The sequence below is a fragment of the Primulina tabacum genome, chromosome 5 (genome assembly GCF_025594145.1).
Source record: "Primulina tabacum isolate GXHZ01 chromosome 5, ASM2559414v2, whole genome shotgun sequence".
Taxonomy (NCBI): Eukaryota; Viridiplantae; Streptophyta; class Magnoliopsida; order Lamiales; family Gesneriaceae; genus Primulina; species Primulina tabacum.
Genome location: NC_134554.1, coordinates 6,447,171 through 6,472,552, shown reverse-complemented (window position 1 = coordinate 6,472,552; position 25,382 = coordinate 6,447,171). Strand labels below are relative to the sequence as shown.

The following is a 25,382-nucleotide window of genomic DNA, read 5'->3' as shown; positions in this document are numbered from 1 at the left end:
TGGTTTTATGAGTCAATTTTATGATACGAATATTCTATTTGAGTCACACATGGTAAAATATTATTTTTTATTACAAAAATATTATTTTTTATTGTAAATATGAGAAAAATTGACACATCTTCCGAATAAAGATATGCAACACCGACACGGTAAACTTCTATGTATTAAAATACCATTGTGTTACACACAACTAATTTAGAGACGTTTATGCCGTATGGACATCACGTAGGTTTTATAATTAAAATTAGTACCATAATAGATGGGATTAGACGGTAAAGTTTGTCTGGCCTCACTTGGTATGACTTTTTTCAACTATCCCTTCAATAAATTAACCCTAATAATTTATTCAATTTTTGGCAATTTCTCAAGTATTTCTTTCAGTTAAAAGAAGGACATATTATATATGAACAAGTCATTAACAATAAATACATGGAAGTCAATTTTTTATCGGGGAAAAGAAAGAGAAATTCACGGGTGCCTCAATTAATGTGCTTCATTGGTTGGATTATTTAATAATGTTGTGAAAAAGTAAAAATTTATGGTAAAAAGTAAAAATCTCAAACTCTCAAAATTTATTAAACTACACACTTTATAATATTTTTCTCTCTACTCAATTGTGATTTTCTTCACAAATGAGAGATCTATTTATAGGAAATCTTTACAAATAATCCAAAAATAAAATACATCATTACCTACATCATCACACATTAATTTTCAATATTTACAACTCTTATTTTCAACATTCAAATATTCAACATTCAAATATTCAATACACACATTTTAAATATATTTTTCAACACTCCCCCTTGTGATGATGATCATAATGATTGTCTTCATTACGTGTTTTTATACTGCCTCGTTAAAAACCTTACTAGGAAAAACTCATTGGGATAAAAACCATAGCAAGGGAAAAAGAGTGCAGTCACGTAAACTCCCCCTCATGTTGACACGACAATTCTTCACAAATTTCGTAGATTGCGCATCCCAATATTATATATATGCTTTCTGAATATTGACGTAGAAAGCGCCTTTGTGAAGAGATCTGATGAATTTTCACTTGATTGAATGTGACGAACATCAATACATTTATTCTTCTCAAGCTTCTTGGTGAATGCGAAGAACTTAGGAGGAATATGTTTAGTTCTGTCGCTTTTTATGTATCCTTCTTTCATTTGAGCAACACATGCAGCATTATCTTCATATAGTATCACAGGCTTCTCGTCGAATGATAATCCGCATGAGATTTGGATATGTTGGGTCATTGATTTTAACCACACACATTCACGACTTGCTTCATGTAGTGCAATAATCTCGGCATGATTTGATGAAGTTGTTACGAGCGTTTGTTTCTGTGAACGCCAAGAAATTGCAGTGCCTCAACGAGTAAATACATATCCAGTTTGGGAACGTGCCTTGTGTGGATCAGATAAGTATCCAGCATCAGCATAATCAATTATACTTGGATTAGTATCTTTTGAATATAAAAGTCCCAAGTCTGTCGTTCCTCGTAGATAACGGAATATATGTTTAATTCCGTTCCAGTGTCTCTTTGTTGGATATGTGCTAAATCTTGCCAACAAATTTACGGCAAAAGATATATCGGGCCTCGTACAATTTGTAAGATACATAAGGGCACCGATAGCACTTAGATATGGTACTTCTGGACCAAGAATAGTTTCATCATCTTCACATGGTCGGAATGGATCCTTTTCCATGTTTAATGATCTAACAATCATTGGAGTACTTAAAGGATTTGCTTTATCCATATTAAAACGTTTAAGGATCTTTTCTGTATAATTTGTCTGGTGAACAGACATTCCACATTCTTTTTGTTTAATTTGTAAACCCAGACAATACTTGGTTTTTCCAAGATCCTTCATTTCAAATTCTTCCTTCAAGTATGACACAACTTCTTGAATTTCCTTATTCGTTCCAATGATGTTTAAATCATCAACATATACAGCAATAATTACGCATCCGGATGTTGTTTTCTTAATGAAAACACAAGGGCATATTGAATTATTTACATATCCCTTTTTCATCATGTGATCACTTAGTCGATTATACCACATTCGACCTGATTGCTTTAACCCATATAATGATCTTTGTAATTTCACAGAATAACATTCCCTGGGTTTTGAACTTTGTGCTTGAGGCACCTTAAATCCTTCAGAGATTTTCATATATATATTACTATCAAGTGATCCATATAAGTAAGCTGTAACAACATCCATAAGACGCATTTCTAAATTTTCAGATACCGCCAAGCTAATCAAATACCGAAACGTAATTGCATCCATCACAGGAGAATACGTTTCTTCATAATCAATTCCAGGCCTTTGAGAAAAACCTTGTGCAACAAGTCGAGCTTTATATCTCACTATTTCATTTTTCTCATTTCGCTTTCGAATAAAAACCCATTTGTATCCAACAGGTTTTACACCTTCAGGTGTAAGGACTATAGGTCCAAAAACATTACGTTTATTTAGCGAATCCAATTCAACCTGGATGGCTTCTTTCCATTTTATCCAATCCTGTCGATTTTTACATTCACCAAAAGATTTTGGTTCATGATCTTCATTATCATTTATGATGTCGATTGCCACATTATAAGAAAATATATAATCAATTTCTTCTATATCTTTTCGGTTCCATATTTTTCCAGTATCAATGTAATTGATAGAGATTTCATGATTCTCGTCAGTTTGTGGTTCTGACAGAATATTTTCATCATCATGTGTTTTTTCAGGAACACCATTCTCTATTTTGTGATCATCATGTGTTTTTTCAAGAACATAATTCTTTATTTTGTGATCATCGCGTTTCTCTATAAATTTTCTTTTTCGAGGATTTTTATCCTTGGAACCGACTGGCCTTCCACGCTTCAGGCATTTAATGACATCATGAGTATCTTCAATTTGTTTCTTTGGAATTTCAATTCGAGCAGGGGCATTTGCAGCATGTATATATGATTTAGTTACCCCTTTTGTGTCAGCAAATGCATCTGGTATTTGATTGGCTATTCTTTGCAAGTGTACAATTTGTTGTACATCTTTTTAACATTGTTTTGTTCTTGGATCCAGATGTAACAACGATGATACATGCAATGTAATTTCCTTTTCGGTATGTTTCTGTTCTCCCCCTAACATTGGGAAGATTTCCTCATTAAAATGACAATCAGCAAAACGTGCTGTGAACACGTCGCCTGTCTGAGGTTCAAGATATCGAATGATTGATGGACTATCATAACCGATATAAATTCCAACCTTTCTTTGAGGTCCCATTTTCTTTCGTTGCGGTGGTGCAATAGGCACATACACCATACATCCAAAAATTCTCAGATGAGAAATGTCTGGTTCCTTACCAAATGCAAGCTGCAATGGGGAGTATTTATGATATGCACTTGGTCTGATGCGAATTAATGAAGCAGCGTGTAAAATTGCATGTCCTCATATAGAAATAGAGAGCTTTGTTTTCATAATCATTGGTCTAGCAATCATTTGCAGACGTTTAATCAATGATTCAGCCAATCCATTCTGTGTATGTACATGAGCAACATGATGCTCAACAATGATTCCCATAGACATACAATAATCATTGAAAGTTTGGGAAGTAAATTCACCAGCATTATCAAGTCTAATTTCTTGATTGTATAATCGGGAAATTGATTCCTCAATTTTATTATTTGAGCAAGTAATCTTGCAAATGCAATATTTCGAGTTGACAATAAACATACATGTGACCATCTGCTGGAGGCATCAATCAATACCATAAAGTATCTGAATGGTCCACATGGTGGATGGATTGGTCCACAAATATCACCCTGAATACGTTCAAGAAACATTGGTGATTCAGTTTGGATTTTGGCTGGTGATGGTCTTATAATAAGTTTTCCAAGAGAACATGCTTTACATTGAAACTTATTATTCTGAAAGATCTTCTGGTCTTTCAGCGGATGACCATGTGTATTTTCTATAATTCTTCGCATCATTTTTGAACCAGGATGTCTCAATCGGTAATGCCAATTGGTTAATATTGAAGAATTATCAACTACCATGTTTGATTCAATGGGACTTATGTGTGTATAATGCAATCCAGTAGGGAGCATTGGTAGTTTTTCAATCACATATTTCTTTCCTGATTTATATGTGATAAGACACATATATTTCTCATTCCCTTCATTCATTGTTTGAGTATCATACCCATGGGAATATATATCATTAAAACTCAACAAATTTCTTTTCGATTGTGGTGAATATAAAGCATCATTGATAAAAAAAATTGTACCATTAGGTAACAAAAATTGTGCTTTACCACATTCTTTAATCAAGTTTACAGGACCTGATATTGTATTCACCCTTGTTTTTGTTGGTTTTAGTTCCAAAAAATATCTTTTATCTCGGAGGATAGTGTGCGTTGTACCACTATCGGGTATGCAAACTTCAGCTTTGCTCATAGTATTTTCCATATTTCAACTTCAAAAAATATATGCAATGAAATAAAATTACTGACAATAAAATGCAAAAATATAGCACACAATAAAACATTATCATATGGGTACATAAAATATTTTACATATTTATTCCACCAGCAAATTGATCATTGTCTGAGAAATCAATCAGAAAATCTCCAGCATCAAAATGAGTTGAATCACTCAAAGGTTCACTTTGTTCAGTGAAGTTGGTCTCCTTTTCTTTCCTCCTTTAATGATTCTTTATAAAGTTTTCAAAGATGCTCAGGGGCTCGACAAATACGGGACCAATGTCCTGGAGTACCACATCTGAAACAAGAACTTTCATATCTTTTTGAGTGATTCTCATTAACACTCATATTTTCATGATGCCTTTTCTGTGGATGGTTTGGGACGTTCTTTTGAGATGAGTTATAAAAGTAACTATCTCGATTATTTTCAAAACCACGGCCGCGTCCACGACCACGACCACGACCACTTCCACGTCCACATCCACGACCACTTCCACGTCCACATCCACGACCACGACCTCGATTTCGTCTTCGACCAAAATCTTGTTTATAACTTTGATTTTGGTTTCCAGATTTAAATTCATTTTTGCTTACGACATTTACTTCAGGAAATGCCGTTGAACCAGTGGGCCGTGCCTGATGATTTCTCACTAAATTCATTTGTTCGAATCTTTCTTTTAATCCCTTCCACAAAGCCATGGGATGCCAACGCAAAAATATCATGGCTTTTGTCTTTTCTTGGGATGTCGATATGCCATTTTCTTTTATGGTCTCATTTAGACCCAATGACTCAAGATGCATTTATACATCGAGAGTCCATGGCATATAATTTTTTTCCGTGATATCAAGAGCAATGAATTCGAGTTTTGCCAAGTTTGACATGGTGGTACTAAAAAAAATTACGATGCATTTTATTAGTTAATGAATATTGCAATACAAAGTAATGGATAAACAACAAGTACAAGTATTTGTAAAAATAAAGAAAACACACGAGGAGAATATTCTCCGATAAATAAAAGACTCGTGAGTATGATAACCAAAATAATTAAAAATAACTTTGAGAAAGACATCTTCTTTTTTCTTCGAAAAATTTGATGAAGAATAATTTTTAGAGAAGAAGAGAAAGTTGGAGTGATTGAATGTGTTTGTGAGATGATATTTATAGGGTAAAAAATAGCCGTTTTGTTACCGTTTATGACCGTTGGTGTACAAAAAATAAATGTATGTATTTGTATAATTTTATGGTAATAATATGGTGAATATAATATTAATCATGTTTAAATAATTATGTATATCATATCACATTATTATAATGAGGTGTCGTAAGTTATTTTTTTTAAAAACCTTATAGGCTTTTATACTTGTCGTATCCCTTACCGGGAGTGTGGGATGTCGTCTTAACATCCTCCCAGGATTTATAACAAGTTTTTGAAAAATTTATTTTTATTATTTCTAATAATAATATTATATTATATATTAAATATATACACAATAAATAAATAACAGTAAAATAAATATTATTACTTTTGTTACCTTTTTCTTCTGTTTGGAGCTTGGAAAAATATGAAGGACTTTTAGAGCTTCGTGCTGATAACGTGTTGTGAAAAAGTAAAAATTTATGGTAAAAAGTAAAAATCTCAAACTCTCAAAATTTACTAAACTACACACTTTATAATATTTTTCTCTCTACTCAATTGTGATTTTCTTCACAAATGAGAGATCTATTTATAGGAAATCTTTACAAATAATCCAAAAATAAAATACATCATTACCTACATCATCACACACTAATTTTCAATATTTACGACTCTTATTTTCAACATTCAAATATTCAATATTCAAATATTCAATACACACATTTTAAATATATTTTTCAACAAATAACAATTAATATCGCCTTGTTGAGTGGGTGACACGATCAACTAACTTCCAAGAAAATACCCATAAATTGCATTATCCTTGTGAGCGAATTTGGTTGAATTTTTGCGTTGGGTCGATGCATTTTGAAATTTATTTTGTGATTTGTTTGAATGAATAAAATTTAAAAATATTTTCATAATAATCGTGATTGATTTCAAATACACTCAAAATAAGTATTATTTGAAATTCATTCTTTTAAGTACTTCAATCCTCATGTTCAAATGCCACTAAATTTTTTCATCTGAATTAGAATAATTAAATAGAAAATAATGAACTTTGGTACTTATCATATTTTTTTAAGTTGTACAACTAATAATCATTTATAAATAAATAATTATAAAATAAAATAGTGAAAATACAATCAGAAAAATACAAGATTTTGATAATCATCTATTAAAAAATTTACTACACTAAAAATAATAATAAAATTTAATATACAAAAATATAAAAACATGGGATAACTCTAATAATCATGTCGATCAAGCACGAATGGTGAATAACTATCCACAATGTCCTTCCACCTAAATTAACGTTCGATATTAATCTCGTCCATTATATGTTTTTATGTCGTTTTTTTACAATATGAAAATTAGTTTAAATTGAAAACTAATTAGGCACAGATACACAGATTAAGGTTGCCTTTCTAAATCACAACAGTTAAAGTGGAGCATGCCCACTGACTTAAAGGAAATTAAGGTTTGGCACATTGCAATAATTATTCTCGATGTTGAAAAAAAAGAGAACAATGTCTCCTTGGTACATAATCGGGCAGGACCAAATTTGATCATGAGTGAAAACAGTCCAGATGGAAGCCTCTCTCTATACACGACAGATGAGAATCCAAAGGGGGTGATTGCCCATGATTCCCTGCCACTTGCCAGCCACCGTCCGGAGCAAAGGACGACACATCTTTGTTTCTTTGACTTGAATTCTAAAAAAAATTAGAGTTATAAATCATCATGTTAATCCATATAAAAACAAAATACTAACAAATCCCTCAAAGCATCAGATACTACAGATGTCAGCATCACGATCCTCATAGATTATACTTAGAACAAGGGAAACGTACGTATGAACCACCCGAAGAACCAACCGTAAATAATAGTTGGGTCAATGAAAGATTTACAGAACTCACTTGACAAAGTTCTAGACTTCACCTTCCATTGAAACACCTTGTCTCGACAAGAGAATGGGACGTAAATTGTGATGTGTAAAGGTAGAGTCTACGTTTGCATTCAACATAAGACGATGGACAAGTCTCCAGTACGACAATCCAACCTGCAGAGCGTACTCCAGTAGTGCTGCTCCTTCCTTAGAGGTGAATTAGGGACTTGACAAGGAAAAGCTATTTGTCATCCACTCCCAAATGGCATGTTTAACAGATTTTTTCACCTAGAAAACGAAACATGAAATTCGGCCGATATTTCATTGGCTAAAATTCTCATTAATACTTGTCAACTTGTCATTTTCGAGTGGAACAAATGTCTGAACTAGACAAGATACAATAATAAGATTCTAAACTCACAATATTTATTTATAGCATGGATCTCTATGAAAACACTTATTTCACAATCCTATTATTCCATTAGAAATCATGCATGGGGCATGGAGTATCCTGTAAAGTAACAGACATGGAACTTGAATGGGAGGCAAAGGATGTGTGGTAGTTGGTACTACTTTTCAAAAGTCCAAGATTAGCTTAAATACAAAATAACGGGAAATCCTTATGAAAAGTTCAGAAAAAGAAAGAAAAATTTCTCATACCATAATGAATTTAAAGTATGATGTGTCACACAAATGCATATACTGCAGCGGCATTATCATTATTTTCCCATCTTATATGTTGAACCAAGCCATCAATGAGAGAATAAATCAAGCATGCCTGCTTATGAGTTCTGTCTCGTGAGAGAAACAAGTGCACTCGTTTGTTTATTTCGATCCAGCTATACCCAGCTTCTTTTAATACATTGTTTCTGTCCATCTTTTCCATCACCTTCATGCCATCGGTCCACATGCTTTTAGATGCAAAAATATTTGAAAGTAAGGTATATGAACCACTGTCCTTTGGATCAGATAAAATTGCCATCTCACCAATATGCTGACCCAATTCAAGATTGCCGGTATCTTTACATGCGTTAAGTAAGCTCTTCCAGATTATTACAGTTGGTTGAATCGGCATATTCTCAATAAGTAATTTTGCTTCATCTAATTTACCTGCTCTGCCTAAGAGAGAAACGATGCAAGCATAGTGTTCTATTCCCGGCTCAATGCCAAATTTCGTCAGCAACTTAAATTGACGAAATCCATCTTCAACAAGCCCCGCATGGGCGCATGCAGACATTAATACAACAAAAGTGACATAGTCGGGTTTTACACCCTCTGAGTTCATTTCCTCGTATATTTGAAGAGCTTTTTCTGCATCTCCATATTGTGCATATATTGATATCATTGAGTTCCAACACGGAATATCTCTATGGAGGATAGAATTAAATAATGAGCGAGCTGCATCCAGGCTTCCACACTTTGCATACATATCCATCAATGCATTGGCAACGAATGAGTTAAAGCCTAGACCTATCTTTATAGCTTGGTTGTGAAATTGGAGCCCATGTAATAAACTTGCCAAACTACTGGATACCGTAATGACGGCCACATAAGTGAAACCATTTGGTCTTTCTCCCGTATGCAGTAACCTTAAGTACAGCCTAAGTGCCTCCTCATTTTCTGACTGAATTGCATATCCAGACAACATAGAATTCCACACCACAATGTCTTTTTCTTCAATCTCCTCAAATACATGTCTTACATCTCTAATGGAGGAGAACTTCGAGTAAACATCTATTAAGGCACATCCACAAAATCTTTCCAAATTAAAACCAAATTTGATCATGAGTGAGTGAAGCTGCATGCTTACTCCCAGTGCAGCTAGTGAAGCAGATAAACTAAAAAGGCAGATGAATAATGATAAACTTGGTGGTGTGACATTATGATTCAATGCATTAAAAAGACTAATCGCCTCATCCAAACTTCCTTGTCTTGTGTATCCATCAATCATTGAATGGTAACAGAGGGCACTGCATTTTGCAGTGTCAAGAAACACTCTTCTGGCATCAATCAAGAAATTGCATTTACAATACATGTCAATCAAGCTGCTTGTCACAAACTCAACAGAGTCAAGATTGATCTTCACAGTGTAAGCATGCACTTGCATGCCCTGGTCTAGAGCCCCAACAGAACCACATGAATTTAGAACCCCTTTGCAAACAAATTCATTTGCCATCCACCCTAATCTATTCATATCCCTGAATAGATCCAAGGCTTCCCAGTGAAAACAGTTCAGCATGCACCCAAAAATCATCATTTTCCAAGAAATAGCATTTTTAATCACCATATGATCAAAGATTATTCTCCCCATTTTCGGCTCTCCACACTTAACGTAGAAATCTATTAGCATGTTACTCACTGATATATCCCTGTCGGCAGCCCTTCTCAGCACATAAGCATGAATTTGTTTCCCTTCTTCAATAAACTCAAGCATCAAACATGCGCTCAAGGCTCCAGAAAGGGCATACACATCAAGAACAACATCACTACACACCATTTCCTTAAACAAACCCAGTGATACATCACTTCTTCCATTTAAGGTAAATCCCATAATTATCGCAGTCCATGTTACCACACTTTTCATTTCCAGCTCATCAAAAGCCAATGTTGCTGCATTTAAATCACCGGTTTTTGCATAAAAATCAATAAGAGAAGTACCCACATGGGAATTTCGATTATAAGCATCCTTAATCACTAGACCGTGCAAACCCAAACCATTTTCAAGACTAACCAATTGACTGCAAGATTGAATCACACTGGCCAAAACAAACTCATTTGGATTCTCAAAGCCACCTTTCCTCAACTCAACAAACAACACCAAGGCTTCTTCATAACATCCATTTTGATTATACACGGAAATAATCGAAGACCAAGAAATTAAATTCCTCTCAGGCATTCTACCAAACAGGGTAGACGCGGACTTCAAATCGTCAGATTTTGAGTAAGCTTTCATGAGGACGTTAATAAGAAAAATATTCGACTCAAATCCTGAGGTAATGATCTGGGCATGCGCGGTTTTAAAGTAGGAAATAGGATTATCGATCTTTTGAGGTGGCGAAAGCAAAAGCTTACCCAAGTATTGCCTATGCGTTTGTCTGTTGTGTGCCATAATAATCCCATGGTTTTCCCACCGAAGAAGCCTAGAATCTTGAGATGATAAGAGGCAAAGATTTCTCTGTTGCAGCGGCTCGTGAGCATTAACATGAGATTTTCTGAGGTGAAGAAAGACTGATCGCCTGACCCATGCTATTCTCATAGCTCATTGTGGTTTTGTTAATGGTAATTAATGTACAATTAGTTTAGACACAAACTTGCGTTAGACGGTCTCATGGATCGTATTTTGTGAGATGCATTTTTTATTTGGGTCATCCATGAAAAAATATTTACTTTTATGCAAATAGTATTACTTTTTATTGTGAATATCGATAGAATTGACCCGTTTCATAGATAAATATTCGTGAGACCATCTCACAAGAAGTCTATTAATTAGTTTATTAGATTGATTTTTCAGTTGCCAATGTATTTAAAATATTTTGGGGTGAATTAGTTGGTTTTTGGTATGTAATTTTTAGACAAAGTTATTTCAAAATTTCGGTTTGCATGATCTCACACTTGATTGAGTAACCAATAAGTTGCAGAAATCTTGATGTAAATTTATGGTATTATCAACATATATTAGATTTTTTTTTTATTTATCATTTTTATAACTCATTTACTAATCATTCAATAACAATATCAATCGCCTGACATTTTAGTACATGCCACCCTCAATTCTGCAATAGTGTAATATTTAATAACCCATGAAAGAATCTAACATACCATTGATTTTTATAAACTGCAACGTGCAGCCATGCACTTACTCTTTGCAGTCAACCCTAATCCTACAAACAAAATCTTTCGATATATTTATAGGAGAGAACAAGGCTAGCGAGACTAATAATGGCATCCAAACCCCCTAAATCAAAGCACTTCAATTTTTCCCTCATCCTCCTCTCCATTTGTTTCATATTTCTTACCATCACCTATATCAAGGAAGTACAAAAGGAGCTCGAAAATACTATTTCCTATTCTAACATAGCAAGAAATCCGGAATGGTTTGATATCATTACAGGGGAGGTGGGAGCCAAAAACATAAACGTCGGATTGGTGAACATGGATGAAATGTTAGATGAACTAGGAACAAAAGCCAAGGTTGTGAAGGTAAGCTTCGAAAAGGTGGGGGACGATATTGGGTGGCAAGATTTGTTTCCCCAGTCGACCGATGGAAGCAAAGTTTCGAACTGTCCACAGATCCCGATGCCAAGATTCGAAGATTTTAAGGAGTTGGATGTGATAGTTGCCAAAGTTCCTTGTAATGGATTTAAGGGTAAGGAACCGAGGAATGTGTTGAGGTTGCAAGTGAATTTGGTGGTAGCTAACTTGTTAATAAAGAGCAGCGGCAGACAACATAGAGATGTTTACGTTGTGTTTCTAGGTTCTTGTCTTCCAATGCGGGAGATTTTCAAGTGTGATGACCTATTATGGCATGGAAAAGGTTGGAGGATATATAAACCCGAGTTGAACAAGATCAAGCAAAAATTGCTGATGCCCGTCGGGACGTGCCAACTCGCGCCTCCATTCGCGCCAACAGGTGAGTTTTTTAAGCAATGTCGTTTGTGTTCCTCAAATGTAAACATGCACTTGTCCTTAGCCTTTAAAAAATTCTTGTATGCATATAATTCAAGTTTCGCATTTGTTTAAGCACAATAAGTACAAGAGGGTTTATCGATGCTTCTGTTTCATTTCCAATTGCGATAATATCTTTTTTGATCACAAAAATATAATGTAATACCCTCATAAAACACATGAGAACTCATACACGCGAGAGGCATTAATATGTTGTCCTTTGACTTTCTGGGTTATTTTATTATTATTTTTTTAAGAAATAGAGGTCAAGCATGATTATGGTTTGTTAGAAGAAAAATAAGGGGATAGGATGAGTATAGTTTTAGATCGTAACTGATTCGACCAGTGCCTAAAAAACTAGGTCTAAAATTAGTTTTGCTGAAGTGTAATCAAATCGAATATCATAAAAAATTTAAGGTTAAAACTCGAGCTTGGCTCGAAACATTTTAACTTGTTTATGAGTTATTATATTTGAACTACTACGTGAAAATAAAGATTCAAAATGTATTTATATAATACATAATTATATTATATTAATAAAAAATAACTTAAACTTAAATCCGATTGGATAAAAAATTTGAATAGATTCCAGGTCAACCTGACGTATACTTGATCAGTCGGACAGCTGGCTTGATAATTAATTTGCATCCCTAAACCCACCCCGTAACTTTGACGACCGTAATCTCATAAAATAAAGTTTTTTTTTAAGAAATAAATTATTTAGCTGGTTTTGATCCAATCGACTATTTTATTCAATTTTAGGTGAAGAAATTTGGAGGCGGCAAAGTGACAATCACACCATGCCCCAGTCAAGAGAATCTTATGTTACTATACTCCATTCTTCAGAAGCCTATGTTTGTGGCGCCATAGCTCTTGCCCAAAGCATCATCCTATCCAACTCAACCAAGGAACTCCTACTCTTAGCCGACGAACATATATCTCCAAAGTCCCTCGCCGCCCTCCGTCTAGCCGGCTGGAAAACCAAACAAATCCAACGAATCCGCAGCCCATTTTCTCAGAAAGGCGCCTACAATGAATGGAACTACAGCAAACTCCGAGCTTGGCAACTCCAAGAATACAGCAAAGTCCTCTTCATCGACTCAGATTTCATCGTGTTGAAGAACTTGGATCACTTCTTCGTATACCCACAGCTCTCAGCTTCACTGAACGGCAGGCATTTGTTCAATTCCGGGCTTATGTTACTCGAGCCATCTAAATGTACCTTCAAGACACTAATGAAGAAAAGATTGGTGGTGGCATCATATAATGGCGGTGATCAAGGGTTTCTAAATGAAATGTTCCCCTGGTGGCATCGCCTCCCGGACAAGTTGAATTACATGAAGTATTTTCCGGGTTTGACGGATGATTATATTCGTCGAATACCAGACGATGCTTATGCAGTACATTATCTTGGTTTGAAGCCATGGATGTGTTACAGGGACTACGACTGCAACTGGGATCAGGTGGTGTATCGAATTTTTGCGAGTGATTCGGCTAATGAAAAATGGTGGCGGATTTACGATACTTTACCGAAGAATCTAAAGGAATTTTGTTCGCTAACTCCTGGGATGAATGCCAGGATTTGGCAGTGGAGAGATGAAGCAAAGAATGCTAGTTTTAGCGATGGACATTGGAAGATCGAAGTGAGAGACCCGAGGAGTCATGCGATATGATTTATCCGTAGAAAAATTAAAATATTATACACGATTAAAAATTAAAACGAGTTGGTCTTTTAACAAGGATAAAATAACACCAATAAATTTATCCGCAATAAATTTTTTATGTGTTAAATAATTTTTTTGAATTATATTCAAATTTCAAACTATATAAATTGATTTTTAGTGGTGATTTATAATAATTTTTGAATGAGTAGTGATACTGATATGATCATTTAGAATTGGATAATATTTGGATATGATTGAGAAAATTTTGTAAGCTAATAAATTTAAGATAATATTTTTTTTCAACATCGAATTATAATTATAATAAATGAAATAAATTTAGGGTACATTTTGTATTAAATAAGAGTATCTTATCATATCAAAATTAAATAGTAAAAAATACTTAAATACTTTTTATAAGTTGATTTATTTTCATTTTGATATTGAATACGTAGACGATCTCATTAATTTTTATATGTGAGACGGGTCAATCCTACTGATATTCACAATAAAAAGTAATACTATTAGCATAAAAAGTACTATTTTTTCATGAATGACTCAAATAAGAAATCTGTCTCACAAAATATGATCCATGAGACTGTCTCACACAAGTTTTTACTTTTGATCTTTACAATGTATTATTTTTTTTTTTTTTGTTTTTAGTTCAATTATCATGACGTGACCATACCATCAAAGAAAGAAAATACACTTAACACCTAATTTTTTTGACAACTCAGAAAACGAAAAGGAAAAAAAAGTAATTAGCCGTTTTTCCTTAATAATAAAATAATACAATAAGTATAGAATAGCATAGATTTACCAATTAATTTTGACAATATAAAATTTACTCGTTAATTAATTATATAATATAATTAACGTTATGATATATGTAATTAGATCATATAAAATGCCTATTAGAAAAACCCTCGACCTCAACTTCCTGCAAAACCTTTGTACATTGATCAGAGACAGTGCGACTGTTCCTCCGGCATTGCCGCCTCCACCTGCCGGCAGTTGATCGCCTCTGACGGCTCCTTGCGAGAAACTTATTCGTTTTTCCAACTCTGCACACTCTTGCTGGGTACGTTGAAATACATATCTTTGTCTGGGATTTTTTTTAGTGTTTGTGCCAAATATGAAAGTTAATTCAAACCCAGCTCTCAAAGCATAGCTTTGGGATTTTGGACCGTAGGAAATGGAAGAATCGAGCTTTTCGTCGGGTCAATTAAGCCATTGTGATAGACTGAAGAAGAACCATATCATCTACCTCTGTTTTGGCTTGTAAGATAGGATACTGTAGGAATTCAGTTATTGGGATGTTGAAAATTTATAAAAAAAAAATGACCTTTTGTTTGCTGTTTTTAATTCAAATTAGTTTGTCATAAATTTTAACGATAGACCCCAATTCCAAGTTTTGAAAACACTATTGATTTGTTTGTTATTTTCAACTTACATTATGTCATTCAATTCATGTTCAGACTCGTAGTTATTTTACAGGTTTTAAAGAATAAGTCAGTCACGAAGTTGAATTTTATATTTTTTATTAATTTAATTGTTTAAATTTTAGTTTTGGAGTCCTTGATTGAATTCATGTTTTTAGTTGAAATTCCGTCATTGAGCTTCGAAGATTTGGAATTGCAGGACTGAATTAAATTGTGGTAATGGGGAAAACCAGCTCAAGGTAAAATTGACGCAGTGTCCTCCGTTTGGTTTATTGTAAAGGCAGTTCGGGTTTTAGTTTACTTTTTTGTTTTGTTGATTTTTCAGCTCAGATAAAATGACTCCTGCGGAACGCAAATTCAAGAAGAAAGTGCAGTTCTACGAATGTAAGATTATGCCTTTTTACTGTCAATTTACGGCCTTCACCATTGATTGTGTTGTCAGCCTTGTCAAATTTTTTTTCTACTGGTGTTAGCTTAGAAATTTTGATGAATGGTGCATCTTCGTTAATTTTATGTCAAATTCCAAGTAGTGCATCCATCCTACCTTGCATTTCCCTGCTTGGTTAACTACAAATTTTATGTGGAATAACATCGATGGATAGTTATTTTCGGTTAAATATTATAATATTAAATTCTTATCATGGTTTTGTTGTGTTCGCAGCTGTTAGAAGTTCAGTTGTCCATAAAGCTATTACTAAGGTGCAGTTTTCAACCTGCTTTTTCCAATGGATAAATTGGATATTCTGAAATTGATGTCATTGGTAGTTTGTTCGGTATTATTGGCTTTACATTGAGGTTGTGGTATCTTGATAATGACAATCCATTTCACTTTTAGTTATGGTATTTCTAAATTCAGTTCTAAAGCTTTGGGGTTTTGTTGATGGTATATCTGAAAATTATCTATGTTTTTTGGTGAATAGTGCAATAAAACATTTTTTTTGTTGGACCCTGTGAATTTGTGCATGTACGAGTAAGGAACTATGTTCGGTTGTGCCAATTTCTGCAATAAACCTTAATTTTGTGGTTGTTATGATCTAAATTTTGTATCTCGAATCAATATGTTAAAGTGTAGCCAATCACTGATAGTTGAGACTAAGGCTTGTATCTGGTTGAGATATGAACGGTCAATTGTCCGTTTTAATAGTAATTTTTTTGCCATATTTGCTTATGTATGTTCTGCACTACAGGGAAAACAACAGAAGAGACGGAGTAGGCAAAAACAGATAAAGGCTTATGATATGTCATCCCTCTCAGAGTACCTTCCCGAGTTAAAGGCTCCCCGGGAGTCTAGGCCAACCGAATTCAAACTTAACAGTAAAAGAAGAAATAGCCTTGTGTAAGTGTTGAAGATGCTGCCATGGTCTCTTTATATTCACTATGTTTTGACTTTTTATTATGGTGATATTTCACAGGCTGAAAGAGAGTAATCAGTTGAAGACGGTTATTAACCATCCATATTTCCAATCCGATCCCTTGGGTACCATTTTTCAACATTTGCTGAATACACAGCCTGCCACAGATGGGAAGCCTAAGAGAAGGGACAGTAAAACTGGGAAAAAGAAAGCAAAAGTGAACAAGTTGAAAACCTCTCAGTCCATGGAGATCTGAGTTTTGTACTCATATATGGAATTTTTGTCACAGTTTCTAATATTTCATCACTCTCTCTTCATCGGTATTTTTGTCACAGTTTCTAATATTTCATCACTCTCTTTTCATCGGTATTTTAGTTATTGATTACTTCAGCAATAACATACTTTAAGTTGGTTGTCATTGATCATGTGGAACCAAACCATATTAGTTCGACTTTTCTGCCTTTACACGTTTCTTCTCTCTTGCACCCTTGAGGTGCTATATATACACAGACACACACACACACACAATGGGGTTGGGGTGTTATCCAATCTAATATAATTCTATTTTACCCGCACAAGTTTGACCACATGAGTTTTGGGGCATCACTTTTGTCACTAGACCTATAGATCCTTGGTAGGTTCTATATTTAGAGTTGTATGGAACAGCACGGATTCAGCAAACGAAACAAGTTTTCAAGCCAGGTGTGGAAAAATAAGTTTCGATGAATTTTGTATTGGAAAAGACTGGTTGAATTATTATGATAGATTCCTATACATGATGCGGATGTCTTAATAACAAGTAACAATTATGCCATAGATATGCTGGTAATGTTGAAACACTTTATTGTGGACATCCCATACCATTTAGCCAACTCTTTGATTGAACGCTTCTCACGTGCGTGTTAATGAAAATGATTTAACCTGTAAATTCAATAAATAAGGTAGCATTTCCATTTATGCGTTGAAAGACGGAAAGAGGCATTCCCTTTCCGAAAGCACGATTGATTTTCTTTCATGCCTAACATATCGAAAGATGATACTTGAGAAATGATCAAGGGGTACAATCCCACACGAAAACTTTTACATAATGGCAACATCCACTTAAAGAATCCACTAGTCCCATCGCACAGCCGTATTATTAATTCCCTTGAGACCACAAAAGCTATTGAGAACATAAGCAAACTGAATCAAAATTGGCACTCCGTGCAACTAATACATGATATTTAAATATTGCCCCATCTATAATTTAAGGTAAACAAATTCCTCAATAGCTGGGATATCTCCAATCTTTTTCAATGACTGCTTGCTTGGCTCCTCGTCGACTCCAATAGCCATTACAGCTTGCTTCCTCGGACCGATCCTTCCAACGCTCATGAAGCTCACGTTCACGTTCTCCTCGCCAAGAATGCTACCGACTTTTCCTATCATTCCAGGCTGATCAACTTGCCTGCAAAGTATGATACTTCCTTCTAAACTGACATCCACTTCAAAGGATCCCACCTTCGTTAAATGTGGAATTCCATCTTTAACTCGACCTTCTACTTTGATCTCCCCGGAATCGGTCATTGAACTTGCAAATTTCGACTCCACGTCAGCTATCTGAACTTGGATTGACTCGAGTGGGCTCTCAGGGGAGCCATCAAGGATAACTCGTTCTTCAGTTATGCGGAGTCCTCTCTGTTTGGCAGTGAAATCAGCATTCACTAAATTCACAAAAAGGTTTGAGATAGGCTCGATTAGACCTTTGATGATCATGGCACGAAGCACCCTCGTGTCAAGATCATCAGGAGCTCGTGCAGATGCGTACGTGACTTTCACCGATTTCACCCCACTCCCACCTGACACTAATTGGACAGCAAGCCTACTGAGTTTTTCGGAAAGGATAACATAAGGCTTCAGCTCAGTGAGAACCTGTGAAAAGTAAATGATACCAAAAATATTCAATAGATTCCTATTACTCATGTCTGGATAAATTTACTAGATCATGACCCTCCACATGCCCCCAAAACCACATGTGACAACACAGTGCCTTGTAAAGAACTTGTATCAGAAGGCAATACATGCATTATGTATACCATTAATTCACAAGTCAAAAAAGAAAATGGGGAATAAAAATAACTGTGCATGAGAACAAGTACCTGAGCAGGAACCATAGGTGCGTTGACAGCAGTGGCAGAAAGTTCCCCCTTCAATGCACCGACAACAGCTTCAGCAACTTCAATAGCCACCCCTTCCTGGAAAACGGATTAAAACAGAATGGTGCTGGAATTTAAACAATGCACATAATCACATTAAAAAAAAATATAGAGAATCATTCGGCAAACCTGAGCTTCCATTGTACTCGCACCAAGATGAGGCGTTGCAGTAACTTTCTCATGTTGCACCAACTTGCTGTTCTTTGCTGGAGGTTCTTCCATGAAGACATCAAGGGCCGCCTGATAATAACACTCCGAGAATTATTAAATGCAAATAAAACTGTTGTTCACTTCATTGTAGTTCCAAATAAAGTGGCATTTCATAAATCAATTATTCTTTAATCAAATTAGCAAAAACCTGGGCCACAATGCCGGCATCAAGGGCCTTCACCAATGCTTCTTCATCTATTACTCCTCCACGAGCAACATTAATGATTCTAACACCTTTTTTCATCTTCGCAAATGTTTCATCGTTCATAATTTTTGATGTAGCCGCAGTCAGGGGCATGTGGAGGGAAATGAAGTCTGCTGATGCGATAGCTTCATCAAAGGTAACAAGCTCTACACCTATTGCACGGGCACGGTCAGCAGGAGCATAAGGATCGTGCGCAATGACATGCATACCAAGCCCCTTGGCACGCCTAGCAACTTCAGATCCAACCTTCCCAAAACCCATCACTGCAAGCGTTTTGCCAACAAGAGATACACCAACATATTTGGTCCTCTCCCATTTACCTGCATTGGTCACAGTACATTAATTTGAGAATTTAGACGTTCGTGCAACAAACAAGAGTCCACAAGCTTCAGCATAACATAAGGAAGCATGATCTAATAATAAGAACATAATTACAGTTGCCATAATGATGCATGAAGAATTCCATATTGAAGAACAAATTATTAGAGGGCAAAATTGGTAAGACGTGTATAGTTGGGTTTTGACTGTTTTTGCAGCAAGAGATACACGGGGTTATGGGAAGTCAAGATGCACAAGCAAATACCACAATTACGTGGATATGGAAAAAATTCATTGCCTTTAACAAGCTATCAGGAGAAGCACAAATAAGTAAAATGAAACATGAAAAAAAAGAAAAACGATAACTTTAGAGAAGATACCCTAAATAATTAATAAATTGAATCTTTTTAAAAACTAGTACTGCTGTACCATCAAGATAGAACATTACTGGGCAAACGGAAGCATTGTGTACTTGAGTTATAATAGTCCTCTGTATTGAAATTATATTATTAAATATATTAGGAGTCTATCGTTCCCATATGAAAGTACAAATGTCAGAAGTGATAGCAACTTTTACAGAGAAAAGATTTACCAAAACAATATACAATATCATGCACAACTATGAATAGGGAATAAAGCAAGTAAATAATGAGACTTTCGGAGAAAGATTTACCAAAACAATATATAATATCATGCACAAGTATGAATAGGGAATAAAGCAAGTAAATAATGGGACTTCCGGAGAAATGTATTTCTTCCCAACTCTGTGTTCTTCTATTCTACCCTTCCCTATTTTTTCCCCAAAAAGTTTGAGCCCCGGGAGCGTATGTAAATCAATCAATAGAAATCAACTTCCAATTAGCGCTGCTTCCACTGAGAAATTATCATCGAAAACATAAAAATTTGATGCATGTCGTTGGGAGAGTTCTGCAATGTTCAAAGAAATTTCCGAACATAATTGAACACTTTCATTGTTCAGAAATTTTGTATCAAAAAAATTCAGTGTATCATTGTAAGATTTTCATCGAGATCACAAATTTATGAATGATTTGGATAGGTCTGTGGTTTTTGATATCACTTTGACAATTCATCCTTCGTGATTTCAGATGTCAGAAAAGGTTAGTGAGGATGATGAATATGTCTAGATTAGGTGGCAAATATCTGTAGTGTTGGATCTTTAAAGATGATTAGATTTGTACTAATTACAATCCATGTCGGTAAGAAAGCATGACAATTGCATCCCTGTGCATAAGCTGGTACCACAGGATGTGTCTCAATAAAATCAAGTTGATGATGTAATAAAATGGTCTGCACCTTTTTAGCAGATCATCCAATTGTTTGTGATGCAAGTGTAACATATTGTTCGTCAGATAGATCGTACTAGGTAAAAACTGATCGGTTATAGAATTTAGCCATCAAACAAAGGCATATCAATTCTCATTCATCTTTGAGGACCAATGAAATACAAAAATGATGTATCATACGAATAATGTGCCTCGATTTTTTTTTGGGGAGTTCATATTTACACTCCATCTTTTGTCATTTACACACCATTTGTGAATAAATTTGACACATATTTTACACTTAAAGTGGAGTATATATAACACAAATTGGAGTGTAAATATCAACTTTCTTTAACCCAGTTCTTCCCAAAACCATTTCTTTGTTTGCTTTATCCTCATTTATAATTGCAAGTGATATTATTTAATACTGTTTTGTAAAGATTACATCTGTACATTTTCATCATTTTGCAATCAGCTTTTTCCGGTTATGCACCTTAATCGAACTAATGGAAATCATTTCCGAGGTCACTCCTTTCATTGCATCTAAGATCAACAAAAGTATTAATGATAGGCCATAAGCGAAGCCAAAACCCAAAGGTATAGTTGGAGAACTTCCTGCACTTGTTAAACACTCAGCCAATTGTGTGTACGCGGTACATAACAGACAGGCATTATCACAAGATCTTTGCTTTCCACATTAAAATTTTCCCTGTTTTGCAAATTTAAAGTTTGGCTGATTTTTAGAGTCAATTAGACCATCTTTACTCCATGGAGAAGAAAAGGCTCCACCATCGTTATTCATGAACGAGGCAAAGATTTCAAGGCCGAAAAAATCTGATATCTAAAAAATGAATAATCTCAACCTTATCACATGAAAACAGCAAAGAACAAATTAAAAAGTAAAGTACCCGTCGGAAGGAAGGAAAAAATTAAACATGAATTGAAATAGAAATTTAACCCAAAAAATGGAACAGGTTGATATGTCGAAAATTGTTAATAAATCAAAATGACGACTAACCAGCTTTAACAGAGGCATCAGCTTGAGCAATGTTCCTTGCCATGGCAGTTAGAAGTGCGATCCCATGTTCTGCGGCTGCAACAGTATTAGCCGTCGGCGCGTTTACCACAAGACACCCATTCTCAGTAGCGGCGGCCAGATCCACGTTATCTATACCAACACCAGCTCGTCCGACAACCTTCAGCCTCCCTCCGGAGGATTCAAATACGTCGCGAGTCACTTTGGTCCCACTCCTCACAATCAGCGCATCGCAAAGCGAGATTTTAGTGTTTAGCTCCTCCGGGCTGAGGTTATACGAGCAATCCACATTAGCAAATTCTTTAAGAAGCTTCAACCCCGCATCACCGAGTTTCTCAGCCACGAGGATCGTCGGCTTGGCATCCATGGAGAGGACAACGAGCTGGCGGGGCGGCCGGGGACCGCGGTAGCGTAAAGAGAGAGTGGTGACGCCGAACGTGGCGGAGAGACTGCTTTGGCGAAGACATGAGATGGCGGCGGATGGCGGTGAGGGTTTGAGGCTGGTTGAAGATGCTGAAGCCGCCGCCATTTGAAAGATGCGAGATCCGGCCTTTTGTGATGAATCAAGAACGAGTGTGCAAATGCGATCGAATCACTCTACTCTAATCGAAATATTTAATAAAATAATCTTTAATCAAATATTATGTGTATTTGAAAACATTTAAAAAATTATTTTTACAAAATAATATTTTATTAAAATTATTTTTCCAAATATCCCGTCGTAATTGTCACTGTATATTCCACTTTGTTTTTTTAGATTAAAAATACTAAGACTATTTGAGACTCACATAATTGATGCAGAAACAGTCAAAGAATGTCGAAAAAAAAACACAATAGCATATCATAAGTCAAATGATCAAAGAAGCAAGCGGTCAATCAAGGGTAGTATGCACGACATTATATCAGAGTTCAAGTAATGTATCAAAAGTAGTTAAACATACACAAGAAGATCATAGTAGTTCGCTAGCTCGAGATTTCAAAATTAAGAACGAAATAAGTGTCTCAATATTTTAGTATTTTAAAAAACTCTATTAGAATCAGAGTTTTCAACAATGTACCAGAGTGATTCTCATATAATAGATTTCTTAATCAAATCAGATCATTCTTTCATGGAACATAAGCTCAAGAAGTGAGGACAATAAAAATAAATATTAATTCATTTCATAAGAGAGTCAAACCAAATGACCATGAGATCAGAGCAAAGAAAGATCAAAGAAGCTCAAAAATATCAAAACATAATGGTCAAAGAAAGAACAAAAAGTCTGTATACAGACCAAGCCTCAGATACAAAATTATATCAGAGAAAATCGTTGAATCCCAACAAACTTAAAAAATCACGACTCTTGGGGACTTTAAGTGTATTCAAGATTCATATCAAATAAGCAATCTGATAGGTGGCGGTGCTAAAGAAAGCAACTTGTAATATTATGACAATCAGAAGAAAGATGAATTAGTATACCATGAGCTGGAGCAAGGCATGAACGAAAATCTCCAAGGAAGCCAACATGAAGCCCAAATGTGATCATCCCATGCAATGAACAAATAGAAAATCAAGTTACAACTTGGTCGAAAAGGAGTTTTTTTAATATATTACGCAATATTTTTTTATAACATAACTAATAAAAATAATATTTTTACAGTAAAATATTATATTTCGGATATAAAAATTAATCATTTTAATAAGTCGGAGATTCATGTCATAAAATTATATGTGAGATGGTGTCATTGAAATTTTTCATTTAAAAAATAACCTTAATGTTTGTTTTCTTGAAAAATGAAGGATTTCTCTATTTCACGAGGGAGGCCCTCTTTTTTAACACACACACAAAGGTTATTTTTTTTCAAAATATACATATTTTTCAAGTTTCATATGCGCCGCTCTGAAACCCAAAACTAGGTTCCATGGTCATTGAATCTGGAATTTTGTAGCGTATTATTACGAAAAATAATATAAGAATTTGCCCAAATATAAATTTAAATATTAAAATATGAAAAAATGATATTTTCGATAAAAAAATTTATAAATACATTTTTGGAATATCACTTTTTAAAAAACTATAGAAAGCTTTAAAAGCTATCATTGATGTTTTCTAGGTAAAACCAAAAAGTCAACGCAATAACTTGTAAATCACGCTGATCAGATAAATTCATGCATGAAAAATCTAAAAATTAAAAGTATTGAGGGATTGAATCTTTAATCTTTTGGTAGAGGCTGACCATAATCTACAGTCGAAGCTAACTCTTGTGACTGGGATATCAAATTCTTGATCCGATAAAGCAAATAGTATAATTCCATCGGTTCGTGAGACACTGGATGAGAGAGTTGACTATTAAATCAAAGCAACGTACACTTCTGATTAGCCAACGGCCGAGTGGGCTCCAAATCCTGTTTTTTCCTATATGTCATCACTTGAACATAATCATACCCCACCCAAAAGGAGGACAAATTAGTCGTCCATTCCCATAATTTTTTTAGAAACACGACATATTCTTTTAACTAAATTATATATTTTTATTAATTTTTTTCGTATCGTTATCCTCTTGAAAAAAATACATAATGGTCCCAGGGTCGGACAATATTTACACACAAAGGAAACAAGGAAACTTAAAAAAAAAAAATTTTGAATTTTGTAATCTGTCAAATTCTTGTAATTTATTTATCGATAGAAAAATTCAAGTTTAATGCAAAAACATGCGGCAACTATAAATTGTTGCTAAAGTGGTAAATTAATGTGATATAACATTTAGACTTCGTTTGTTTCGTGTGATAAATCAAGTAAATGATATATAATAAGAGTGATTAGAAAATGAAAAGTAACGATAAATAACACATTATAATAAATTATATGATGTTTGACATGATTTTAACGTACTTGATTATTTTTGTTAATTATATTATGATTATTAAAATGCTCTCATCATATATTAACTATTAATATATTCTTAAAATAAATAAAATTTCTAGAATTAATTTATTTAAAAATTTATAAATAAAATTAAATTATTATATTAATTATTAAATTTTCATTAATTTCAATTTCCGAAAACAATTAAAAATAGATTAATATTATAAAAAATAATTAAAATTTAATAATAACGTAAATATGCATTTATTGTGATAATTAAAATAGCAATACAAATTTGAATATTAAATAATGGTTGATAAAAATTATAATATTATGGTTAAAAATAATATAATAATAATTAAAATATGATCAATAATAATTAAATTATTTATAATATTTATCAAATTAAAAATTATATTTAAGTATTATTAAATTTGTTGAATTTATAATTATTTTAAACTTAAAGATATTAAAGAAAAATTTAAATTCATCAAACATTATCTCTTCTCCCCCAAAAGATTATATAATCACCAACAAAAAGATAATAATACATACAGTGCGGGTCAGGTATGGGCTGAACGGTCCTATCGCAATCTCAATCATGTACACCAAACACATGATAAGTGAATAATTAAAAAATCAATCATCTATTACTATGCACAC

The 25,382-nt window shown here is 34.3% G+C and overlaps 4 protein-coding genes across 7 annotated transcripts; 2 read left to right on the top strand and 2 right to left on the bottom strand.

Annotated features, from left to right (window-relative positions):
* Positions 1–7,009: 7,009 nt before the first annotated feature.
* LOC142545969 (pentatricopeptide repeat-containing protein At4g39530) lies at positions 7,010–10,798 on the bottom strand. 3 transcript variants are annotated; one of them, XR_012820399.1, is made up of 3 exons: positions 8,167–10,798; positions 7,538–7,794; positions 7,011–7,333 (listed from the first exon to the last, which is right to left on the bottom strand). XR_012820399.1 is itself a non-coding variant. In XM_075653432.1 (2 exons), the coding sequence occupies exon 1, from the start codon at positions 10,760–10,762 to the stop codon at positions 8,192–8,194; it is 2,571 nt and encodes an 856-aa protein (XP_075509547.1). In that variant the 5' UTR covers positions 10,763–10,798; the 3' UTR covers positions 7,010–7,713; positions 8,167–8,191. The 3 variants fall into 3 exon arrangements, 2 of the variants coding, with proteins under 2 accessions (XP_075509547.1, XP_075509546.1); XM_075653432.1 differs by having other exon boundaries at positions 7,010–7,713; XM_075653431.1 differs by having other exon boundaries at positions 7,011–7,794.
* Positions 10,799–11,445: 647 nt separating this feature from the next.
* Positions 11,446–13,844, top strand: LOC142547825 (putative UDP-glucuronate:xylan alpha-glucuronosyltransferase 4). The gene is made up of 2 exons (XM_075656295.1): positions 11,446–12,136; positions 12,934–13,844. Exons 1-2 carry the CDS (start codon positions 11,446–11,448, stop codon positions 13,842–13,844), a joined length of 1,602 nt encoding a protein of 533 aa, XP_075512410.1.
* Positions 13,845–14,748: 904 nt separating this feature from the next.
* On the top strand, positions 14,749–16,923 carry LOC142545968 (uncharacterized). Of its 2 annotated transcripts, none has more exons than XM_075653430.1 (6): positions 14,749–14,913; positions 15,474–15,513; positions 15,600–15,658; positions 15,936–15,973; positions 16,462–16,610; positions 16,687–16,923. In XM_075653430.1, exons 2-6 carry the CDS (start codon positions 15,494–15,496, stop codon positions 16,880–16,882), a joined length of 462 nt encoding a protein of 153 aa, XP_075509545.1. In that variant the 5' UTR covers positions 14,749–14,913; positions 15,474–15,493; the 3' UTR covers positions 16,883–16,923. The 2 variants fall into 2 exon arrangements, with proteins under 2 accessions (XP_075509545.1, XP_075509544.1); XM_075653429.1 differs by having other exon boundaries at positions 15,433–15,513.
* Positions 16,924–17,674: 751 nt separating this feature from the next.
* Positions 17,675–22,470, bottom strand: LOC142545967 (D-3-phosphoglycerate dehydrogenase 1, chloroplastic-like). The gene is made up of 5 exons (XM_075653428.1): positions 21,856–22,470; positions 19,180–19,556; positions 18,951–19,061; positions 18,765–18,860; positions 17,675–18,537 (listed from the first exon to the last, which is right to left on the bottom strand). Exons 1-5 carry the CDS (start codon positions 22,400–22,402, stop codon positions 17,866–17,868), a joined length of 1,803 nt encoding a protein of 600 aa, XP_075509543.1. The 5' UTR covers positions 22,403–22,470; the 3' UTR covers positions 17,675–17,865.
* Between the last annotated feature and the right edge of the window lie 2,912 nt (positions 22,471–25,382).